Source organism: Falco peregrinus, chromosome 4 (assembly GCF_023634155.1).
Source record: "Falco peregrinus isolate bFalPer1 chromosome 4, bFalPer1.pri, whole genome shotgun sequence".
Lineage (NCBI taxonomy): Eukaryota > Metazoa > Chordata > Aves > Falconiformes > Falconidae > Falco > Falco peregrinus.
In genome coordinates this window covers 57,038,353-57,064,302 of record NC_073724.1, presented here as the reverse complement: position 1 = coordinate 57,064,302, position 25,950 = coordinate 57,038,353, and the positions used below count along the sequence as shown (strand labels likewise).

The 25,950-nt window shown below is 42.2% G+C and overlaps 1 protein-coding gene across 3 annotated transcripts in view; it reads left to right on the top strand.

Moving 5' to 3' along the window:
• The window catches only part of TMEM255B (transmembrane protein 255B), a 76,277-nt gene that overhangs the window by 32,083 nt on the left and 18,244 nt on the right, over positions 1 to 25,950 (top strand). For all 3 annotated transcript variants that reach the window (XM_055803285.1, XM_055803284.1, XM_055803283.1), the window contains one exon: positions 24,420 to 24,500. In XM_055803285.1, the coding sequence (XP_055659260.1) occupies positions 24,420 to 24,500 (81 nt within the window). The remainder of the gene's footprint in view (positions 1 to 24,419; positions 24,501 to 25,950) is intronic.

The window sequence follows — 25,950 nt, the reverse complement described above, 5'->3', positions numbered from 1 at the left end:
ATGTGGGCTTCACAACTTCACGTGCATTGCACAAGAGAGGAGACATCTACTGGTATAAACAACTGAGTTGTGCAATGTGAGCATGAATAAACACTCTGGATTGTAATCATGGTTTGTGCTATACAGACCCTGCATGATGCTGAAGTGTCATGCTTTTACTTGGACTTGCCCTGCTGTTGCTCTGGATGACACCTGGTATAACTTTGTCTCTGATTAGTGTAAGGCCAGGGAGCCTTTCCATGGGAGCTGCTTAAAAGAGGAGGGGAGCAGATTTCTATTTAGGTTTCCTGCTCCTGAAAATTAAGTGGTTGTGCCCCAGAAAACCATTGTCACTTATTCAAATACTGGACCCGTCTCTTAATTTCCCAGGAACCAGACTTATTTTTATCCTGCTCTGATGTGATAATTAGGAGGTGTTCAGATGGCACTTGTACAGTCACACCTTTTAACTTCAATGCAACCATGCAGCCACAGCCCCGCACTGCTGAGGTTAGACATGGTGTCGCCTCCTCTGAGGTGAGCTGCGGTGTTGAAGGACAGTGTGTGGCCTGTCATCTTTCTAGGCATCTTCTTTGTAAGTTTACGCTCTTTTGGCTTTAAGTTTCTTTCACATGTTAGTTAGCTATTCTAGAAATGACACTACTGGCTAGTTAAACAGTATCATAGTAGAATATTATTGTACTCTTGTATCTGAAGAAGCAACATCTCATGCGTAGTACCTAGAGTTTGTATTCGCTGCCTCTTTATTGTAGCATAAACAGCTGCGTGGCATTGCTTGCTGGGAAAGCATGCCTGTGATCTGTTGTTACGGACTAAAAGTTTCAGCTTATTGCAGTGCTCTCTGGGGAGAAAGTGGGCCAGCGAGTTGTCGAAGGAGAGCACCGAGGCACAAAGTCATTGCACTCACCCAAGAAGAAAGCATCTTGCTGTCTTGGGTGCAGTTCTGTGCCTGGTTAAGTCAGTGACTGGGCATGACTGCACTACCTGTGCAGAGCTGGAGACTGGAAGGAGCTGGTCACCATCCAGCTATCCCTTAGAGTGCTGGAGATGTACAATGAGATAACATGAACCTGCTTCAGTCATGGCATGATGTGCTTCATGGAAATCCATTTCCCACTCTTTACGTTTGGGCCGAGTTTTGTTTATCGCATCTGTCTCTTCTGGTCTCCTTCCCATATTACAGAAGAAAGAAGTACTTAATAGTGACGTTTGTTGGAAAACTAATTTATGTGTCAATGTGATCACACTCACTTCATCTCATTCTCCTCTGTCTGATAAGGAGCCTAATAGGATCAGGTGAAATAAAGAGGTACATCACCTACTTTCTCTGACTAACACACCTAGGGAAATCTGTAGGGGCGGTAGTGTAAGCGCGCTCCCAATTTGAAATGGTGGGGGCTTATCAAAAGGTGCGTCGGGCAGACTATGGTGTCATTGCCACTGCATTATGTCCACTTTGTGTCACAGCTAATTTCCTTCAGGGAGAGCAGTAACACTGCGTTCAATCCACTCCCCACAGGCCAGCACCAGCCATTTTCTGACCTGTGTCGTGCTGTCACTACTTTGGCCACTTCCTATGAGGATTAACTGCTGGAGGATCTGACTAAACTGTCCTTCGTCCAGGGAAAGGACAGACTCCTCACATGTCAGAGCAGGTGCCCAGGTCTACACTAAAGCTATAAACTTTTCATGAAGAGGAGCTGGGCAGCGTTCACTTTTCTGTCTCCAGTATCAGGGTACTGATGCCAAGGCTCCAGGTCCCTTTTCTCCTGGAGGGAGAAGTACTAGCTGAAGCCAGGCGGGCTTCAGACTGCCAACAAACACACCATCCTTCACATCAATTTGGGATAAGAAATGTCACCTGTTTTTCATTTTATTTTTAACTTCATTCAAGATGGGAGGGGTGTGAAGAGGACAAATCACGTTATTATAGCTTTTCCTTAGTGTGTGCCTGCTGTGGAACGGTGACTAGTACTGTCTCCAAAATGTTGCATGTTTTCTCCTGCTTTTGTAAAAAAATAGAACTATAAAATACTTTCTCTGTTTTATGTTCTTCCCAAGAAGGCATAAAATTGACAAAAATTCTTCCAGGGAAGGGATGTATTTCAGAAAAGAGGTATTTAAATTATTTAAGATTATTTTAAAACACTTTGCTTAATAGAAAGCTCTGGAGCACAGCACCTGTAAAATTAAGAACACTGAAGAAAAAGTAGCTTGATTTAAAATAGCAGTAGCTTACTTAAAATATAATGCAGATGTAATTTACTGTGTAAAGTTAATTTCACCATTGGTCCCTTCAGCTGCACTTTTCACCTTAAAAAAAAAGAAGAATCCAGAACCAAATGAAACAAATCAAAGGTGGAGTTAATGTGCAGTGATTTTATTTCAGAAAAAATATGGTGATCACAGGAATCCATTAGTTTGCTTGAGACATTTTGTTATTTAGCAGATGCAAATAGCTCAGTTGTACAACAGCTAATGGAGATCATTGAGCAGCCTCCTCTCACCACACAGGGAACCCCCCCATCCCACCTCACATACACATTCTCTGCAGTACCTGCTACCCTCCTATCCATGACTGCAAGCACTGACCATTGCCACATGATTCTTAGCTTTGCAGTTATCCCCCAGGCAGGACCTAAAATAGCCAACAGCAAGAAATCCAGTTAGGAAGTGAGGAAATTACCTGCAAGGCCTTCCTAGGAATGTTAGGAAGGTGGCAGGTAGCGAAAACATGGGCAGATATTTTAAGCTATGGAGACAAAGACTTTGCATCATCTTTTCGTTTGCTCAGCTGGGAATCATGGAACATCAGTACTGACACATGGCCAGTTGCATTTTCCTGAAGTATGGGATAAACTTGGATATACCTGAAAGCTCTAAGAGAAAGCAAGGGCCAGGGAAGTGTTCTCTGTTTGACTCTAAGAACTGGTTTTTGATCTTGTTGAGTGCAATTCATGGACCGTATCCAGACAGATTTATTGGAGGGGATCCACTAATAAAAGGAAAAAAATAAAAAAAGGCAAAAAAGCAGAGCTTGCAGAGCTTGGAGATCATACCAATGGAACACTGGAACATAGAACAGTGACATTGCAACTTGGGACTGTTGCCATTATCCTTTCTCTACATATCTCTTTGGCTTTGTCTTCTCTATAACAATTCTTCAGGTAGTTCAGTACAGCAATAAATATACCCTTAAGCCTTCCTTTCCCCTCAACAAATGCAGTTCCTTCAACCCATCCTGGTATATCATGTCCTTCAGTCTTCTGATCATTTAGTGGCCCTCCACTGGTCATACTGTAATTTGTCAAGGTCTTTCTTATATTGGAGAAGGATTAAAATTGGACGCTGTACTGAGATGTGGCCTCATGAGCGTTCAGCAAAGAGGAATAATCAATTCCTTGAGCCTACTGGTGACCGTTTGCTAATGCAGCCCATTATGCACTTGGCCATCACTTTTGCAAACGCACCCATATATTCAACTCGTCCACAAACACATCCCTTTTTTTTTTTTCTTTGCCAAGCTGCTACCTAGTCAGCTTGAACTGTTGCCCGGAGTTATTCCAGATGCAAGATTTTACATTGATGCTGTACAAAACCTAAAAGAGTACAATTAAAGAATTCATATTCAAGTTCAACTATTTTTAAAGTTGCACTAGATTTCTTTTCTAAATGTGTATCACCAACAGAAGAGAAAAAAAAACGTTTGGATGCTTTATTACTTGCCCTTTAATTACCATTTTTGGCTTTCTTTAAAGCATGAACTGGGCTGAATTTTCTGTGTTAATAAAGCCTAAGACTTTGATAATGATCCTTATGTACCTTATCATTGATTACTGCTACATCCTCTTAGCTGAAGTTCTGTTTTAATGCAGTTTATGGTCAGGCATGAACTTGCTTTAAAAGGAAGTGGTTTTTAAGAGACTGATTTTATGCTGTGCAATGGAAGGATCAGAACTGCTGCACATGTGCATTGTCCTGTCTGTCTGTCCCCGTGTGCTTGGAGCTGGGTTCCTCTGGAGAACCACCTGTAAGATCCAGTGAAAAGCTTAGCTTATTTGGTCTAACTGAAGTATCTTAGAAGTGCTTCCAGGATGTTCCTCTGAAATAGTTCATATTTCAGGGGCCTCCTAAAAGCAGTCTCCATGTTTTTTATCTGGGTGGGTTGAATGGACTCATCTTTGAATGAATGCTTGGATAGTGTAATGGATGGTGACCCTTCGAAAGATTATAACCTGCTTACAACTTCTGATTGTGAATGGTGAAGTGACAAATGGGCAGAATAATCAGATGTACTTCAGGTTAGCTTTTATGGGTAGCCAGCAACATGACGTACTTCATTATCACTAGCAATTTGAAAAAACAGTATGATAAGGTACTGTATTAGGAACTGAAACCTGAAATGAACTATGCTAAGGGAAATCATGTTATAAAAGCCAGAGGAGAAGAGCATCTTGCTCAGTTATTTTGCAATTTCAAACCGCTAGTTTTGTACATACAGACCCTAATCCATTCAAGATTTTTCTTAAGTGTCCACAAATAAGAAACTGAGAAAGTGGTGAAATGTGAAATGTTTGGAAAACTGGTCCAGAGAAAGGAAAAAATCCATTTATCTGTAAGATTATCCTGCCCAAGATTAGTGGCAGTTTGCTCATCTTCTGTAGAAAGCACAAACACAAATGGTTGCCTACAGACTGCCTTGGATCATAGTAGTGAAATGGTGAAGTGAAATAAGAGACCATCTGTAGGTTTTTCGTGATATAAGATAATTCTGCAAACAGTAGTTATTCTGAAGGAGACTAGGTCCCAACTGTAGCACCTCTGGGGTAAAAATGTGTGGCTTTGAAAGAATATATTATATATAAACATGATAAGTGATCTTGTCTAGTGGAGGCATTTTAATGTGACTGCATATGAATAGAGGAGAGGCTTCTTGGTGCCCTAGGCATGACATCACTCACTTTGAGCAAAGGTTCAAATCCCATCCTGCCTAAAAGCAGAGACAACACATTATATTCTGATTTACAATAGCAGATTTTTGCAATCTATTTTCAGCTCTTCAGCTGTGCAAGAATTGGAACAGAAAAAGAGTCAGGCTCCAGTCCTGGGGTCCCATTTTGCACTCCTTCTGACCTTATGTGCCAGCTTGACATTGATGACTGAAGTTATCAAAACTCATGTAGATGTTAGATGGAAATGTGTGTAAGGGAAAGGAGGGTGCTGTGGAAAAGCAGAGTTGCTTGTCCATCATGAGATCTAAAATGCACATCAAACCAGGCAGTGTTAAGTTGTTCCTTGGATTCCTCTCCTCTTCTGCAAAGCCACTTCTGTGACACATTGATTTAACTTCATTTTCAGATAATCTAGTTTCTTCCTCTTAATAGAGGTGGCTTAAGTAATTAATTAAAATAGAACATATCATCAGGCAATAAGCCCTGAAATGAACCTGTAGCTGAACAGGACCCACGTGGTTTAAGTGCAACTTGTAGACTGCTGGGTAACTACCTATAGATTTGGGAGTTCAGTTTCTAAACTTGAGATATTTGTCTTCTCTTTATGTATGTTTATACTGTTTAATAAGACAGGCATTATGTAAACTTACCTTCAGGGAAGCATAGAGACATGGCAATGGGAAAATGGAGCTTTTCATCTGGAGGATGCTGATGCAAATTGAGTTGGTAGAGCTCAAAAGCTGCTGTACTAAGTAATACTGAGATGGCAGCCCCCATCCAATGAACAAATAACTATAAAACTGCAGTCCCAGCCAATCCCAGCAGAAAATAATGTGAGTGGGTGTGGGTATTGGTTCCTTCAGCTTGTCCAAAAGGATTTAGTTCTGGTCTTCTTTCTGTGTTGTGCCTTTCTGGGCTGCAGAAACCAGATCAGGGAGCTGAGTGCCGCTTTTTTTCTCACAGAGACCACATGTGAAATACTCTTAGTTATGTAGTATTCTATGCCTTTAGACTGAAAAGCTGCAAAATCACCTTGGCCACACAGTGCTCCTGAGGAGGGAAGCTCCTGAAGAGAGCAGGGAAGCTCCATTAGCACCCTGAGGTTTATCAGCCTTGGCAAACGTCAGCGCTTGGTGTTTTCTGGGTTACAGAGTACAGGCCAGCTGTCTGCAGTAAAAAAAGAATAGATTGTGGGATTTTAAATGTGGGTGGCTTTCAAAAAGTGGCACCCTCCTTCTCCTGGTTTCACTATTCTGCCTCACCTCTTGCCCTAAGCCGTGGGAGCCTGCCTGAGGCAGAGCGAAGGGAAAACTCACCCCTGTGCTTCATCCCCGCTAAGCTGGCTCCCATGGAGTGCCCCATCCAGTTCATCTCCGGCAGGCAGTCACCTGTGGGTGCCAGCCCCAGGCGAGCGGTGCGGAGGCATGGCTGGGAGCAGAGGGAAGGCAGGAGCAGGTCTTGGGGCTGCAGCGCTGGCTTGGCTCGGCTTAAAGCCAGTGTTGGGCTGGGTTAGAGGCGGTGAGCCCGATGATGGCTGAAACAATGAAACAGCACGAGGTACCTCCGCTCGGGGCATCAGTCAGTCAGAGCAGCACGGCGTGAAATGCCGTGAAGACCTGATGATTCTGCCGCCAGCGCAGTGCTGCAGGCTGGGATGCCTGCCCGACAGCCGGCTGCGGGTTCCCGGCAGTGTCCCCGCGCTGCGGGTGGCGGTGGCAGTGGCAGGTGCTGCCTGTGCGCGATGCTTGAGCACCTCCAGCACTGCCTGAGCATCGCACACGCAGTGCCTGGGGACATCACTCCCCTGCCCTCCTTCGAAGCTCCTTCTGCAGATTGCAGGCAGGCAAGAGTCGCAGCAGCCCAGGAGCTTCGCTGACAACCACTGCATTTTACTATAGGGTGACTCCATAAGCCCATGGCATGTAACACAAACTTTCTGTCATGCCCCAAAGCCTTGTGTGCTTCGGGCCAGATCTCCTAAAAAGCCATTTGAAAATGTTCTGAGCAAGCCTGTTGGCCTTTCCTTTGAAGAAGAAGCCAAATAGTCATATTCCATGTCTAACGAAGTTGTTACCTTGACGACTGGTGGTAGAAAACACAACTCAGTAAGTAATTTCTCATTGCAATTAAGTTAGCTAGCTTCTCTGGAGAACAGTAAATGCATTTTAATTTCTCTATGGTGCTACATGAGATGAAATTACAGCTAATTACTTTTAATTCCACTTTCATCCTGTATGACTCATTAATATAATAGCATGGCATAGAATATTCCATAAAGACTTTTGTTGGGTTGGTTTTTTTAAGCAGAATGAGCACTAAACATTTATAACTAAAAACTAGCACTACTTCAGTAGTGATTTTTATAATGACGGTCCACCAAGGTGAAAAATGTTTTCTTGACAAACTTCTTAAACACAAAGTGCTTAAGTTTGTAAGCAGTACGTTTTGAAGCCAACGGTCAGCTATCCCACAGTGTTAATAGTAGTGTTAGACCTTGCATCTGACACTGAGATGGGAAGCACAGACAGCATTTCTACAGTACCAATTAATTACAAGGGGGAATGAATTACTTTTTATGAACTTAATTTAAGGGTTGGAGCAAAGGAGGACTCTTGCAACCAGCTTAAGGCAATCTGCCAAGATTTCTCTTTTGTAATGCAAGATGACCGCGTTCGCTTAACAGTTATGTTCATGCATCCAAATGCAGTTGAGTACACTTTAAATCAAAGGATGAAAACTCTTCTTTGAACATTGCAATCCAGATGGTAGAGGAGCTCCTCATGCTGGACAGGTCTCCAGCCTAACTGAGAGCCCTGGAATGAGTTACAGATATCTACAGATGTCTGCTGCTTCCAGCCACATCAGAACCTGGAAGCTCTGCATTGCTGTCTGCTCTGGCACACAATCAAAATCACCTGCTTTCAGGTAAAGGTCTCCCTGACAGTAACCACAGTTACATTGGTGCTGTTGTATGTAATTGTGCTTTTGCCAGAAGAACCTTCCTGGACCAAAGGAGGGGGTTTTGGATGCCTTTTTGTCATGCTAGTATTTTCATCTGATGCATAAGCAGAGTAGAGAAGAAGGACATTGTAGCTCTAGGATGGAGCCACTGTGTTTTGGAAAGCAGCAAGTCTAAGGAGGGATGAAACATCAATGTGGTAAAAAATTCTGAACGTAAAGGAATCTTCCAGGGAGATACTGTAGCTAAGTGAGCTAACATAAGCCATGAATAACTGGACAGTAGTGTCTACTAGCAAGACCAAGCTGAGTTACCTATAATGACAGGTACTTGGTAACATGTTAGTGGCCATGTCTACTCTGCTGCTGTGGAATATAAACTCAAACATCAGACCTCTGTCTAATGGTTAACTGCCACATCAGCTCAGTTTCAGAGCACCCCCAGAAGCTCTCTTGAACAAATCTGAACTAGAGGGATAATGCTAAGCTGTGCAGGTGTGAGCAGTGTGGATGGGACCATGTGGCCTCAGGTCCAGAGACTGGTCTGTGTCCTTTATTTGGCAGTGTAGATATAGCCTGTGAGACCATTGCTGGATTACTGACTCCAGCTATGGTTGGTGTTTCTTTGTGCTTTGCAAAGGGCATTATCGACTGGAAGGAGTTCATAGAATAAAAACCTGAAATGTGGAGTGGCACCTATTAGCAATAGTACTCACAAGTTTTATTTATTTTGTTTATCAAAGAAAAGCTTGAGAGGCAAATTGATCTTGGCCCCTCTAAGGTATCTACATAATCAAAGGTTATCTGATAACAGAGGGCTTTTAATCTCTCACACAAAAGCACAAGTGCAGTGGGTTGAAGTCAATGTTAAACAGATTCAGACCATGAGGCAGACAGTTGTGACAATAATGAATTACAGGAACAGCTTTGTCAGGGTTATTGATGGTTCTCTGTCACTGAAGTATTTAAATACCAAGCTTCTTTTAACATGATCTTATGAAGCTTATCCAGAAGTTACGAACCTGATGCAGGTGTCTTGGGATGAAATTATTTAGCCTATGTTTTTCAGAAGATCATTCTAGAGAAGGGTCTTTGAAGAAGGGTCCTGTGAACTATTTTTATGGTCAAGTGAAAACTCTATTGCCTCTTGTCAGCAGGTCTCTCTGTGTGGTGCCAGGACCTGTCCTGCTAGAAAATGTCTAGGGGTTCACAGATTGAAATTGGTTGAAAACCATTTATCAAGATTTCTGATCCAGGTTTGCTGGTCTTCAAATCTGCAAAGGAACTACAATCTTTAACATGAACATAACTGAAATAATATCTCTAATAAAACCACTGTTCCTCAGATACTGGGTGACACTTAGGACAACCCAATAATAAATATATTAGATGCATCGAAGGGCTTGTCAGAAAAACTATCATCTCACTGGTGTTTTCTGGGCTAGAACGCAGAGGCAAGGGAGGGCTTCAGGGTATTTGTTCCCATGAATCTGCAGTCTGATATCCCTCTGTTTCCAGACAGGTAAGTACTATGCATACAGCCTGAATATATTGACATTACAGAGGAGCTGGTAGGATGCTTTAGTTTGGTTGCCAGATATTTTCCAGTAAGAAAAATAATGTCAGGCCTTTTTTATGGAGAACCTCTTGAGATTCTCCCTCCAGTTTGCAGAGCCTCTCACACGGGCAGGGATAAAAGCCCTTTGGTTATACAGCTCCTCTTTCTGCTTTGGTTTTTTTGGTGTTTTTTTTTTACTGAAATTCCTTTCAGGTTTAGCCGAATTGCAGATTCTTTAAAATCCCTTTATTCTTCCCTGCTGTGACTTGTTTCCCTGAGGGAAAAGGGCTGGTATTGTACCAACCAAACAGAAATGCCTAAACCATTAAGACAGAACACATTGTGTTTAGATGCCAAAGAGCTATTTGCTTGTTGATGGGAAGGAAAAGGAGATTCCCAGTTCCTTTCCCAGCAGCATCTCTCTACATCTATCACATGGTCTCCTAGAGCTGTTCCGCAGCCCCGGGGGTGGGGGCAGAGATAAGGCTGTGTCAGACCCTCCTGGCTCTTCATCTGCACCACTGTGTAGGACAAAAGCCTTCACTGCTGGCAAAACCAAGGACTGGTCCAGCTTCCTCTAGCCCCGTGATGTGAACATGGGTCCATTGGCTTCCCACGTGGAGATGTAATAGCCCACATTGAGATTCCTCATTCATGTTAGTATTTTGGTCATTCAAGCTGCAGTAATGCAACTTTGAGGTAAAAATTCCTTGAAGGTGCAGTAAGGGACATCTTACTACAATTGCTTGCAATAGGGAGGGAGGAAGACTACTCTTTTATTTTAAATTAGGAGTTTGCACTCTCAGAAAACATTAAGGGAATGACCCACACATTTGAGTATATGAAAGCTAATGGTTAAATGCCACTGCCATTTGATTGCATGATCCTGTCTCAAAGAGACTGCAATGTTAATGCACAGCAGGGTAGAGTATTTAGTGCATTTGGGTAATAGCAAATTTGCCACTTTCAATTGCTTTGGCTCTGAAAATGGAATAATTTTCTTTTAGCTTTCCTTCCAGTGTAAATAGGTGGGTGTGAACTCCACTGAGTATGTTGTAAATAAACTCCAGAGATATGGAGGGAAATTCTACACATTTTACTCACATTAATAGTCATATTATGAATGTGAGAAATAATATGAGAGGTGAGAAAGGAAGCAGGATTTGACCCATCTTTAAAATAACACTGGTATTCTAGTTTCCATAGTATATAGTCTTCTGCATTTGTATGTAGATTATAGCCTTCTGTAATCTGCATCTGTTTCTATAGATTGTAGTCTTCTGCATGTGTGGCTCCTATACATCCAAAAATGAGTTGGGGGGTGGATTTTTTTTAGCAATGTAGAATAGCAGCTTGAGTCAGGAGGGATTTACTGTCTACTTCCATCTTTAACCTTTACTGTTCAAAGCACTAGCCATGATAGAATTTATGCAAAGCATACAAAGCAAGTTAATTACTATTTAGTCCTAAGAAAGGTGGGTGACTGGGGCAAAGGGCTTGCAGTGTGCTCTGAATAGTATAATCTACTGCCCTCTGATGTGCTGCCAGCAGAAGATAATTTCCTTCACTGTTTCCTGTTCTCAGACATGTTCCTAGACTGTCAACAGATGTTTCTGTTCTATGAAAAAAATCAAAGCTTTTACACAGATACATAGAGGGGAGAGGGAGTAACCACCTGCAGACTTCAGACAACAGTGAAAATACTTGGCATTTTTCCCCATCATTTGTCAAAGGAAAAACAATTCTTTGAGTTACACTATGCAGAAACTAGTGGAGTGAAAAAAAGGAAAAGGCTATTTATTCACATGGTTCTAAATCGGCAAAGCATGTAAAAGTCCTTGAATTCTACTGGAGTAAACATTTAGGGTATTAAGTATGCTGTGTTTTGCCCTAGCAAAAGGTTTCAAAAAGCCAGAGGTTTTATGTTTCATCTTAAGAAGAAACCATTATTACTATGAATAATAATAGCATGTAGCAGGAATTTCTGTTTCTCTGGGTGGATGATTAATCAGTTGCAAATTATGTCCATGAAAGGTATGTTCCCAGGTTTTCAATAAAGTTTTTTTCATGATTATTTATGGTCCTATTAAGAGTTTATTAAAAATATGTGTTGCACCAGGATTGACCGATTATGAAAGTTCTCTCTTTTATTATAATTATTTAGCCTTGGATGAGAAATTCCAAGTTTGAAAAGTATATTTTTTACATATCATTGTTAATTATTTTTTTTACCAAACTTGCCTAGAATTTCCTTGTGTGTATGCCTCAGTGCAGTTCTCTGCACTCCCAGCCAGTGGTATATCCAGTGACTTTTTTGCCTCTGGAGCACTGAATACATGTATCTGAACATCTCTGATCTTCTGAAATGCATGTGAGCTTCAAAATGACAAGCCGGTGGAGATAAGGAAAAGCTTATTGCACCTGAGCAATCAGGGTATGCATGAATCGTTTCTCTAATTGTTTAGACCACCATAATTTTCTAACTGGTGTCTTTCCATTCCTCCTGGGGTTTCTCTCATGGCTTTTTACTCTGCTACAATTTGGGGTCTACTTCTGCATTCCCTTCCATTTGGACAAGCCCTGTCAGCCTGGCCTGTGATGTGTGTCAGTGGGGTTCTTCCTTTTACAGGGATGATGGGGAGCTTTGATGGCAAATTGATGGGCATAAACACTTGCTTTCTGTGTATTTTCTGTCAATACCTAACACAGAAAAATCATACATAAAGTTGTTATTACATTGCTTAGATTATAATGAGAATATTTAAAGGTCCCTTTCAGTGGTGTGCCATGCCCTGAAAATTAAAATCAACACTGCAACATCAATTAAACCTCCAGCATTTTATTTGTATTTGTAGATATTCAAGATATATATTGCTCAACTAGATGCGTTTAATGCAGGCTCTTTTCTTTCTCTTTAGTGTAAAATAAATCCAAAAGAGCATTATAAATGTAAACCGCCTACATTTCAGTTAGCAGGGTATACAGTATTTCAGATGAGTGAACGTTAATGTCTTGCAAAATGACATTTCTTGCAGCGGTATACTCAGAGAGTTACATATTTCTTACATATTCTGATAGCATTAAGGTGAAAGGGGGGAGCTGGCTTGTATATAGTCTATTTGAGTTACATTACCAGAAACAGAATAAACAATTCATGCATTTTTGTGGAGAAGTTAATTACTCACATGGCACAACATCATTATAATCAAGACAGAGCAATCAGTTTGTATAACAAACCCTATAATCAAGGTAATGTAATCAATGTAAGTAATCAACGATAATAAGCAATTAAATATCTAACTGCATCAAGCAATAACTAAAATAACAGCTTTGAATAATATCAGCTAATTGCATCATTAGAAACTTGTGTAAAAGCCAATGGTAAATCTGAGTTTTTAACTCGGCAAAATAGCTGTTACAGGTATCACAGGAAGGTCTACAGCCCCATCCTGAGAGACATTAGCTAGCAAAACTTGACTAAAAAAAAGCAGTCATATGCCAGCGCAACGCTTGGATTGGCAGAGGTCTGAGTTATTAAGGCAGGAGTAGGCTTCCTCGCTGGAGTTTTGTGTGGCCCCAGCTCCCCAGTTCAGCCAGAGCAGCTGCCTCTGATGCCATACTGGTTTGCAGCATAGCAGACAGGCCACGGTGTCGCTCAGCAGCTCTGCATACACCTCTTTTCTTTCTGCTACTACCTACATCTGCATCAGCTAAAAACACTGGGGCTGCTGAACCTCCATGGGGATGTGCAGGGGAGTCAGCTTGTCCCACTGTACTACATATGCTGGTGGAGGCTGATGGACCTCTCCTCCCACCTTCATGCCAGGGAGAGTGTGGCCAAGAGTTGCTGAAAGAGAAAAACACAACTATTTGAAAAGGATTCAACCTCTCCTAATAGAGCTATATCCATCTGAGAACAGGCCTATCTGTGCACATCATCTAGCAATGGGGCAGCTCCAGCATCTGGAGTCTTTTCATTTGATTGTAGGAGTACTACCAGCCCACAAATCTCTCCAGGATAAAGGAGAGTGAGACTGAGGCTACCGTTACAAAATATTTTAAATAGAAGAAAAATCAAGGAGGAAATACAAACTGAGACAGATCCATGTATGTGTATTTTTCAGCCATGACACTCTACAGGTACTCTGAGTACTTGCTGGTTTGAAAGACCTGAAATGAGTATCTGCTGCTCCCAAGCATTAAGAGAAGAGGATTCTGTAGGATCTAGTCCTTCGAATCAGATAGAAATCCTAAAAAGAGCCCCTGGAAAGCACAGTCTGAAGTAAATCTGGTTTGTGAGAGTAAAGAAGTGTTTAAGCCACACCAGCTGCTTTTCCTATTTTCAGTAGTAGGGTTATTTCAGCACAGCAGATGAGACAGGCAGGGTCCCTAGGCTGGAGCCCAACATTTCTGGAAGAAGATTAGCTCTTAAGTTCATGTAGGGCAGATGGAGGAGCACGAGGAAAGGTAATCGCTGACTGCAGTCTAGAGTGAAACTCTCAGCACTGCTGTCATGGCATGACCTCACCCAAAGCATGTAAACAAATACTGTCATAACTGCCTCCTAAGTATTTAAACAAAATTGGGAATGTATTATTTGCACCAGGGGATCACTAATGTGTCGTCGTTATAGTAGGAGCATGGCATGGACAGGAGCATCCCATCTCTCTGTCTCACTCTACATCCCTTTGAAAGGATTGTTCAACTGTGCATTTGTGAACCTTTGACTTTTAAGGCAGGGGTAATAAATATAGAAACTGAGTCAAGACACACTAGCCAAGTCTGCAGCTTAGGTCAAAAGAACACGTGAAAACCTGATTCTAGGGCCTGTAGTTTTTTAATATAGATTGCTAATTGTCAGCTGAACTTTGACAAAATTGCAAAAAGTTTGAAAAAATTCTGTTTCTGATGGTCCAGTCCATTGCAGCCCTTGGCAGTAGCATGACCTCAGGGCTAGGCTGCTGCACAGACATAGAACTCTGGGAATCCAGAAATGGCAAATGGCTTAGTCCTTATTTATTTATTTATTTATTTATCTATCTATCTATCTATCTATCTATTTATTTATTTTTAGCATTCACCCTTCTAAATCCCAGCCAGCAGTTACTGTGCACTCCCTGACAGCCCAGGCCTTATTATGTTGCTAGTCAAGGTGATGCTTTCAAGAGGAAAAAACACGGAACAAACAAAAAGTAGGAAAAAACCACTAGTATCACAGAGGAGGAAAATTGCTGAAATGCAGAAATGGATAGACTTGGCGGCCCACTTGATGAAGTAAAACCAAACTGACATTTGGATTCAAAAGCTGATGATGAGCTGGGTGGCAATGTGGCAATGAGATAAAAGCTGTTAATAACTCTAGAAGAGTCTGTCTTGGTGCATTGTCAAAACGTGAAGCAGGTAGGGATTATCATAGAATCATTTAGGTTAGAAAAGACCTTTAAGATCAAGTCCAGCTGTAAAGTTAAACTGCCAAGTCCACCAGTGCAGTTCATTTTCTTCCCATAACTGTATTTTCGCAACTTCCTTAATTTTGAATAAAATTCAAATTCTTTTTGACAATTCCTGTCTTTCAGGCACCTCTTGAACAAGGTTCAAGTACCAGCCCCTTTAGCATCCCTAGCACTGACTGAAATAGCACATCTGCTCAACCTGGTGCATCAAAGGCCAGGAGTTGATGCCCAGCACTCCCATAAGAGCAGTCCCTGACACTGAAGGGATAGAAAAGCAGCCCAGTGAACCCTGTGGTGGTGGTGGACAGCCCCAGGGCACTGGCCTGTCCAAGGGGGCAACTTTTCCTGCGGGAACACATGCTCCATACTGCCCAGAGGCTCCTGCAGTTGAGCAGTGACCCCTCTCTTCCCAGCAGCTCTTTGAAATGCAAAGGTTCTGAAAATAATGCCATTACTTACAGGAAGAGTAGTATTTTAATAACTATCTGTAAAATATATGTACAAAAATGTAACAGCTCATGAATTAAGGGTAAGGCATTCTGGTTGGTCTACCAGCAGAAGATACAGGTCTGTAAGAAACCAGCCAGTTTGAAATGGTTATTGTAAGTAGTTTATTTTCTTTTCCATCAGTTGATGTAGGTTCAGTATTTGGAAATCTGGAATTGTAGAGTTTGGGGGGTTATTATTTCTGCTCTTTTCTTAAAATAGTGAAATATGCAATATAAATTGTTTTCTGAAAGGCTCTTCTGCTGCAGAAATTGTAAACTGAAAACTGAATTGCATGTTTAGCTGCCAACAAGTAAAAGCCCAAAACAATTGTCAAAAAACCCCACCCTTGTTCCTGATTCCAGAAGGTATAATCATGTGCTTTATGTGGGAGTTGCCAGGCTGGGGAGCAAACAGAAATATAGGATGTTTTGTTTCTTAAAGCTGATAACCCCTCACCACTGTGTTGAGGATACTGATCTGTACCTTAGCCTCAGATGTTCCTTAATACCCCTCTTGTCACAGCCAATATAGAAGCTATTCATAACATTTTAAAAATGAACAACTTGTTTGTTTGTTTGTTTATGAGTGAAAGCACAAAGATGTTTGTATTAATCACTCCGATGCATCCCTGGGATCCCCTCGCAGTGGTCTTCCTCAGGAGACACCCATCTCATTGAGAATATTGTTGAAAAAGACGGAGAAAAAGCTCTTCGTCAGAGAGAGGCAGTGACAAAAGATCTGTAATATTTCCTCTCGTTATTTGTATAGGGTGGGATCCAGTCAGTTTTAGCTCAGGTCCACAGACAGTGATCCTGTCCCCCTGCTTTCCCAGACTCCTAATATGTTGGCACCTTCTCTCATGAGATTCTTCTGTCCTTGGTCTGAAAGCTCTCGGGTCGCTACGCTCCCATCTACCATGTGCTCTCAGATAGTCAGTGTGAGGCAGGCACGGATACCTATGCTCCATCTAGCTCTCCAGAAAAGCATAAAAGCTAGTTGCTAATAATGTCTATTTTTTTCATATTCACATGCCTGCCTTCAGAAAGTCAGCAGAGAGCTGCATCTTGAAGGGAGTGATAATCTCCAGAACACCCAGCTGTTGGCACAGGGCTGAGCTGGTACTGAAGGGTTACGTTTCGGTTTGCTTTTAGGATTAAACTTGAGAAATCTTGGCAGCTCCCTCTCCTATTCATTGCTAGCTGAGCTGTAGATGAAAAGACCTACAAAAATGTTGTAGGAAGAAAACAGAAAATGAGAAACTTCAAGTTAATGAGCCACTAAAAACGTTAGTCTGGTTTTAGACTCCTCAATTTTATCTATATTTGTCTTTCACTTGTGCCCAGGACCGTTCTGTGGTCCTCAGGCCAACTGGCATGATGAAATCCGTGTCCTTAAAGCCTCATAGAGTCACAGGCAGCACGGCAATGTCCAGATTACTTACTGGGAATGGTTCTTGGCCCATGCTAGTTTTCAATCCATGCCCAGAAATTGTTTTGGAAGAGTGACAGTTTGCCTACGCCAAAGCCATCACAGGCACAGTTCTAACAATTTAATGGGCTAGATGATTGAGTTTCAGACCTGGGAACATTCCCTGGCCCTGACTGAACTACACTTCTATCAGTGCAGCCATGGAAGCTAAGACTAAATAAATAACGTAATTGGAAAAAATAGCCCTCACTGTATAATTATTTCAATAGATTATTAGCCATGTTTTGTGTCTGTGAAGTATTGCATAAATTTCAGTCAATACAGTTTATGCTATATCTCAGTTTTCTGAAAGTGGACTTCGACATAAGGGAGATGGAATTTTCCCTGTGTTGTCCGAAATATATGTGTTCTCCAAGGAGACAAAAACTGGAATAGAAAAATCTACTTTCCATAACCTCAGTCAAGATCCATACAACCTCCTCCCCACAGACATTGTATCAAATCCACTAAAGATACTGTTCAAAGAATACTTCCCTTACACAAATAATGTATTGCAATGCTCCCACCATCAAAGAGAATGTGGATTTTTTATTGTATGCACTTAAAAGAAAGCAAGCAACCAAACCAAACCCATCTATATTTGGACCAAATCTCCTCTTCCTTGGCATAACGCCTTCCCTCTCAGCCATCTGTTCGTCACTCCCAGGTTCTAATACACATGCAAGAAAAATATTGAAATAAAAACTGTTCAAGAGCAGGGAGAGCTACAATTTGCTCTGTAGGGTTCAGGACTGAGCAGTTCTGATGTGCCTGAAATTCAAGGGAATTACTGGGTGTCTGGACACTTTTGGACATCTCTGAAAATTTTCTAAACTTAGCCTGATGGCAATCTGACTATCTGCCCATTATATACAAACACACTTATACATAATTAGCTAAGAAATCATCTCTTCCGGTGCCCAGAAGGGTTGAATAAAACCCATCCTTTTTTCCTTTACATCAATAAATAAACCCAATCATGCAACTACATTTTTATACAGAATTTTTCCTCTTTTTTGCCAGCCTACCCATGTTTGTCCTCTGTGCATATCAGCAGAGCAGTAACCAACAGATCTTTCCCACCTGCCCATTTCCAGTTGAAGAGTTATTCAAAGCAGCAGAGAAGGGGAATACATTATTCATTATATATTAATACATTAATATTACACATTAGTGGGAGGTATTGCATAGCTGTGTTCCAATAACAGTGGTTGAGGAAGTTACTGCTGTCAAAGGATATCAAGTTAGTTAAACAGAATATTGTTGCTATATACTTTAAAGCAAGCGTTAATAGTTGAAATATATGCATGTACTTCCATATATAGTATAAAAAAGTAGGTCTGTATCTACTAGTATTGCTATAAGCAGTAAAATCAAGTAGAATCAATGATTGGCAGGTATCCTATATTCATACACAGTCTGCCATGAACAATATGAAAACACAGAAGTATTTTATGAGCAGTCTGTCAGGAATAGTTTTATAACGTTGAAGTATGTCTCATTTGCCTTCGTTATTAGGGAGGCCTATAAAATCCGAGGGGTGCTAATGCGGTGTGATGTACGGTTGGATAATTTTTAAACACTTTTTAATGTTTGTGTGGGCCTTATTCATATAAACGCCTTAGTAGACAGAGAGACCACAGCACCTCTGGGGCATGACAATCTAATTTAAAAAAAAGAAAGCTTTGACCAATGCATCCTTTCAGCATCCCCAGTGTACCTCTACTTAAAAGCTGCTTGCTTTAGGTGTTGAGTTCTGTGGGTGTCTGGATGGAGTCAATGTTACCTAATCTTTGTTATTTTTATACACTCAATCATCACTCATTTATTTTGATTTGGAGTTGCCAGACTGATTGCGCATACAGATGCATTTAGAAGAGCAGACTGAATGCAGAAAGCTGCCTTCAGTAGTGCAGCGGGCTTGCTTTTCAAACCCAGGTGCATGAAGGAAAGCACCATGATTGTGCACGCAAATGCATTAACTGTATTCACAGTGGCCACTTCCATGTCACAGCTCTCACCTTTTGCTGCACAGCAATATGAAACGTTAATCACAGATTAATCAGTCACCTCTCTCCCCAGGAAACAGTGCTCCTTCCAGTCACAAGCACGCTTGGATGAAAAGCGTCTTTGTCTTCTCCCTCAAAGATCAAATCAATAAAAGGACCAAGTTCTTTTTTAAGAGGAAGGAGGCGTAAAGGGTAGGAAAGCTGTGTGAGCCCAGAGATCAGGGCCAAGGTGAGGGTCTTCCTGTACTTGTTGGAAGCAGATTAGACAACGCTCTCACTGCCTTTAACAAGATGTTGAGGTGTCTGAGGGGAGGATCTTAGCATTCAGGGCCAGACACAGCCTCACAGTGTGATGCAGTGGCATCACTCACCAGCAACCTGTAGCAAGAGCATGCATGCCCAGAAGGTAAGGTCAGGGAGCATCTGGCTCCAGGTGCTAAGGTATATTTGCTAAATCCATGACCTATGATAGTCTACTCTTATCCTGAGGTAGGCTCTGACCCTCTTCGCAAAATCACAGAGTTGCTGAGGCTGAGCAGCACCTCTGAAGATTGTCTAATCCAACCTTCTCTGCTCAGAGCAGTGCCCACTAGGGCAGGTTTCTCAGAACTGTGTCCAGTTGGGCTTTGGGTATCTCCAAGGACGGAGACACCACAACCACTCAGGGAAACCCATTCCAGTGTTTAATCACCCACAGAGTGAAAAGTTTCTTCATATATTTAAATGGATTTTCCTGTATTTCAGTTTGTGTCTGTTGCCTCTTTTCCTGGGCACCACTGAGAAGAGTCTGGCTCCATCTTCTTTACTTCCCCCATGAGGTGTTGATACACATTGATAAGGTACACCTGAGCCTTCTCCTGTGTAGGCTGAACAGTCCCATCTCTCTCAGCTGCTTCTCTTAAGACACATGTTCCAGTCTGTTAATTATCTTCATGGTCCTTTTCTGCACTCATCTAATACATCCACATCCCTCTTATACTGGGGAGCCCAGCAATGGACCCAGCACTCCAGTATGTCTCACCAGTGCTGAGTACAGAGGAAGGATCACCTCCCTGGACCTGCTGGTGATATTCTTCCTAATGCAGACAAGGATACTGCTGGCCTTTTTTGTCACAAGGGCACACTGCTGGCTCATGTGTAACCTGCTGCCCACCAGGACCCCCAGGTCCTTTTCTGTAAAGCTGCTTTCCAGCTGGTCAGCCCCCAGCCTTTCCTGGTGCATGGGATTATTTCCCCCTAGGTGCAGGATCTGGCATTTCACTGTGCTGAACTTCTTGAGGTTCCTGTGGGCCATTTCTCCATCCCAGCCCTGAACAATAGCACAGTGCTCTGGTCTTTCAGCCACTCCTCCCAGTTTTGTATCATCTACAAGCTTGTGGAGGGTGCACTCTACACATCATCCAGCTCAGTAGTTAAGATGTTACACAGTATTGTCCCTAGTATTGACCCTGGGCTAGACCACTATTGAGTGGCCTCCAGCCGGACTTTATGTCACTGATCACAACACCATGACCCCAGCAGTTCTTCTAGCTTTCAGTCCACCCCACTGTCCACTTATTTAGGCTGTACTTCATCAGCTTGTCTATTGAGAGTATTATGAGAGACTGCCAAAGGCCTTACTGAAGTGAAGATAAACAACATCCAGAAGCAGATGAGTGAGAAGCTCCAGTCATCCACCAAGCCAGTCACATCCTTGCAGAAGACTAACAGGTTGGTCAGACGTGATTCCCCCATTGTAAATCCATGTTGACTACTCCCAGTCACCTTCCTGTCCTTGAGATGTTTGGAAATGGTTTCCAAGGTTATTTGCTCCATCACCTTCCCACCAGTGTGTAGTTCCCTTTATTATCTTTCCTGCCATTCTTGAAGATGGGAGTGACATTTGCTTTCTGCAAGTCCTCAGAAATCTTCCCTGAGCATCATGACCTTTCAAAGGTAACAGAGAGCAGCTTTGCATTGACATCATTGGGACTTCCTCAATGCTCATGGGTGCATCCCATCAGGTCCTGTGGACTTGTGTATCTCCAGTCTGTTTAAACATTCCCTAACCTGATCCTCCTCCAGCAAGGGTAAGTCTTCCTTCCCCCAGTTTTCCCACTGGCCTCCACTGAAGACCAAGGCAAAGAAGACATTGAGTACCTTGGCCTTTACCATGTGTTTTGTCACCAGGTTGCCTGCCTCATTCAGTAGTGTGCCCATATTTTTCCTCATCTCTCTTTTGTTGCTAATACACTCAAAGAAGCCCTTCTTGTTGCCCTTCGCAGCCCTTGCTGGATTGAATTCCAGGTGGGCTTTGGCTTTCCTAACCCCATCCCTGCACGCTCATATAATTGTTCCGCTTTTCCTCCCTGGTGTTTTGCCCCTGATTGCTCTTCTTGTAGGCTTCCTTTTTATGTCTGAGTTATATCGGGAACTCCTTGTTCATCCACGCAGGCATCCTGCTGCCTTTGCTTGACTTCCTACTAGTTAGGGTGAACTGTTCTTAAGTTTGGAGGAGGTGATCCTTGAATATCAACCAGCTCTCCTGAACCTCACTGCTTCCCAGGACTGCATCCCGTAGGATTCTACCAAGCAGATCACTGAATAGGCCAAAGTCTCCTTTCCTGAAGTCTGGGGTTGGGATCCTGCTTTTTTCCCTGCTCCCTCCTCTCCAGATTGTGAACTCCACCATCACATTATCAGGGGCAAGGCTGCCCCTGACCTCCACATCCATGACCAGTCCTTCCTTGTTTGTATGAGGTCCAGCAGAGCTGTTCTCCTTGTCAGCTCCTTGATCACCCACAATAGGAAGTGGTTGTTAATGCACTCCAGAACCCTCCTGGATTACTTGTGCCCTGCTGTGTTCCCTTACAGAAGGTACATTGAGCATCCCCCAGATATTGGGGTAAAGTCCTTTACTACTTTGAAGTAGTAAAGTAGTTAAAGTACTCTGCGAGCACTGGAGCCTATGAGTGTGAGGCTTCTTCCAGTTCTATAAGAAGCCTCATCTGCTTTTTCCTGATCAGACAGTCTATAGCAGACACCCACCACGTTACCTGTCTTAGTCTGGCCTCTAATACTGACATATAAGCTCTCAGCTGGCTCCTCATCTGTTCCTAGGCAGAGCTCCATGAATTCTTGCTGCTTTCACTCATAGAGATCAATTCCCCTTTCCACCATCCTACATGTCCTTCCTGAAAAGCCTGTATCCATCCGTGGCAGCATTCCAGTCCTGTGAGCTATCTTACCATGTCTCTGTGATCCCAGTGAGATCCTTGCCTTGATCTGCACGCAAACCTCAAACTGTTCTCCAGGCTGTGTGTGTTAGTGTAGAGACACTTCAATGAGTGGTAAGCATCCCAAAAAACAGATGAAAGTTTCCCTTGTGCTGTCCGTTTAGCCCTGTTAAGTTGATGATGAGATTTGTCTTGTCCACATCACCTTGTTCAATTCACTTATTCATCCACTATTTCCTCACTTGATTGTTCCTCATGTCCCTCTCCTGTTGTCCCTAATTTAAAGCTGTCATCACCAGTTGACTACTGCAGGCAAAAATCTTATTTTCCCTAATTAGTCAGATGGATCCAATCTCTTTCAAGAAGTCCTTGATCATGAAAGATTCTCTTGTGGTCATAAAGGTCATAAAAGCCAAATTCCTGTTGCTGACACCGGATGCACAACCAGTTCTTAATCTGCTGGATCTGTCCAGCCCTCTTCAAGCCATTTCTCCTGACCAACAGGATTGAGAACATCACTTTGACTCTATGCACTTGACCATAACCACCTTCCAGGATCTTCTGTATCCAATTGAAACTCATTATTGTTATGAATATGGTGGACAACACTTTCTCATGGATTTGCTGCTCATGGCAGAAAAAGCCATTTCTGCTGCTCACTGCCCTTCTCTCTCATTTCCTCCCCCTGCAACAGATGAACACAGGGTTGGAGTATGATACTCTACGAAAGAAGGGCAGCACAGCCTTTGGCTGGTACTGTGCTTGCTGTGCTAGCAGAGAAACTACATCCTGTTAGTCCTCTCAACCAGATCTGTCCTTGGAAATCATGGCTAAAGGCTAATGCTTTCCCAGACCTATGGGAGAATAGTGTCCTACTTCAATACATGGCATACTGTTTGTGTGGTATTTGCTTTTCCTCTAGAGAAAAAGAGTTACTGAAGCATTTTTTTCTTAAACTTGTGTAATATAAATAAGTGTTTTTGGATGCAGGAAGCTAACCTTTCACTAACCCTTGGGAGCTGGTGTACAAACTTGGGTTTGCCAGAGTAATCAGAAAGGCAAACAAGCTGATGGATGAGCTTTATTCATGGACCAGTCTGCATTCCTGCCTAGCTCTGCATTTTAACTGATTATGTATTTTGGGTCAGCAGATTTATATGGTTCACACTTCATTATCCAACAAGCATAGAATACTCAGAAGTGATCTTAAATAGTGCAGATCTTTCTGCAGTTTCAGGGTTATTCCTGGATGGGTCATAAAGCTTTAAAGTGCAGTGAAAGTTACTCAGCATGGATTTCTGCTAACGACTTCAGTAATCCTTTGCTTATAAGTCAGCATGGAAAGAGAGGATGGCAGATAGTGAGTTTCCATCTTTCTTGGAAGTGGTCTGATTTACATATTGGGGAGAACTTAAATGCTTTTAAAGACACAGATCAGGCTAGGTAAGTGACAGAAGGTTGGAAAAGACTTCTTTTGCCAACATAAGTCATTCCCACACTTTGCTTTGGAATAGACATCTGATCACAGAGGACTCTTCAGTTGTTAAATCCTCTATAGGCACATATGTTCTAGTCCTGAAATTGACTGAAGTATGCATCCTCTAGCCTTCAAAGTGGCTATTTGGCAAGTTTGGCAACACACATCTTCCATCTGGCCAAGGATATTTCATTGTGTTCTTCCTTTATATCAGCTTGTGGGAACTGTGACAAGCAAAATAAGAAATATGAGCAGCTAATGTATTTTTTGCAATAAGCATAAATGGAAAATAAGGCAAAACCAAACAGTGCAAATTGCTTCCCCTTTATGCCTTCATTTCTTCATTTTCTTTGTTTTGCTTTTGGGGCTTGAAGTGTGTGTAGTAAGTGGAATGCTTAAAGTATTAGCTATTTTACTTCGTTTTCACTATGGACATTGTTGAAGTCCTTTAAAAAGGAAGTCACATACCTTGAAGACAAATACCAAAGTAATTCTTTGTGTACTAGCAAAAAGAGTGACTGGACCATTCTCATCGGGCAGTACGAGTTGACAGCAAGCAAGGAAGTGGCTAAATGCCAGGGATGATGTCTTCTTAAAAGAGGTGACTGGTATAGAGAAAAATAAATGATACTAACATAGCTTAGTGGCAGAGTGAGAAAGGAAAATGTAACCCTGAGGAGAGCCATTCTGGAAAGAAAGCCAATGTCGGGGGGTGTGAGCCACTTACCCAAGTGTCTGCATTGGCTTCAGCTCCACAGAGCTGTAAGCATCTGGCATGGGGACATGGTGCCTTCACACTGCCTCCAGACTGAGTCTTTTTTGGCTGTTTTTCTCTTTGCAGGAACCCAGACCTTTGTATAACAAAAGGTGCCAGTTTTATTCAAGTGGAATTGGATTCCTCTATGATGCCTACCAGACAGAGGTAAACAAATCCACCTCATGAAATGCTTATTTCTGCTGTACTTCGAGGGGTTGGGGAGGAGGGAGGCAAGTGTTTGAGAGCATGTCTGTGCATGTAGGTCATGGGTTGATAGACCCTACTGTTCTTTTTCCAGCAAGTGACCCCTCTCTTGTCCAAGCCTCTGGTGATTGCAAATCATTACAATCAGCGAGGTTTTGAGTCATCGTCAGTGTTTCTATCCAGTACATTACTCCGGGACTGGAATGTTTCCTAGTCCCTCCATACTGTATAATAGCTGTCTGGAATGTATTTGTCACATTGGCATCTTTCTCTAAGGAGGTTTTTGTAGACTTCAAGTGGAATAGGAAATATCTAAATGAATCCATTTTCATTGTCCAGAAGACTTCAAATCTTCTCATGTATTTATCCAGAACAGGCCAAGAATGTCAGTGGTTTGAACGGCACTTTTTTTATTATCTCAATGACATTAACATGGTCGGAAAAGTGCCCATACCCAAATGGCTAGCCTCCTGAGAAGTCCAGTTTTAGTTTATTTTCTATTTTTCATTTCATTATTGTGGCAAATTCGTGGGAGTGCGAAGAAAATCAAGCAGAGCAGGAGTAAGAACAGTTAAACAGTGGTATAACTTACAAGAAGCCAGATGTCTTTCATCACCATTCCTCCCATGGTGAAGAAAAAGTATATGGGGAATGTTACCATTAATAATTCTAGGCAACTTAGCCAGGTTAAGCAGCTAATACCCCTTAAATCTTGCTGCTAGGGTACCTTGTTGTTGATTCCAGAAAATGTATGATGAAAATATTTCATTGACCTCCTTACCTAAAGACCTACCCAGATAAACTTATGACGTGTGACAACACCCTTTCCTATAAATTTTACTCCATCCTTTCCTAAAGTATGCATGCACACAGACACAGGCATAGCCTGAGAAATACCTCTGATTCCTGTAATAAGCATGTAGCTGGCCACAGCTCCTTGCAGGTGACCCCAACTTCAGGCTTATGGCCACACAGGTTTCCCCAGCTCTGCAGATTCTGGGAATGTCTAAAGTTGGGCCACCCACAGCTCCTTGCTCTATTCTGGCAAAAAAACCTTATCTTTTAAAAGTGTAGTTAGGTTGTAATAACATTCTTGTCTGGTTGTCCATTAATCTAGAGTCATTATGTGCTAATTCAGAGTCAACAATCCATGGCTTTTGAACTTGCCTTTTGCTTTTCCAAAGTTAGCCAGCTAGTGAGCAAGGGACATGCTCTGCGTGCCAGGCAAACACCTAACTAGGAAGGCAGATTGCATACTAAGTGCAAGTTTCATTTTGATTGCCGTCTCTAGCCTGTGAGTGATTCCAGCTCATGTAGTTTGCCTGTTTCAGTCCTTCTCTTTGCTCAAAGCAGAAAGAATTTGATTTTCTTGCAGTTACCATGAGGTGAGAACATCTCTTCAGTTGATGCT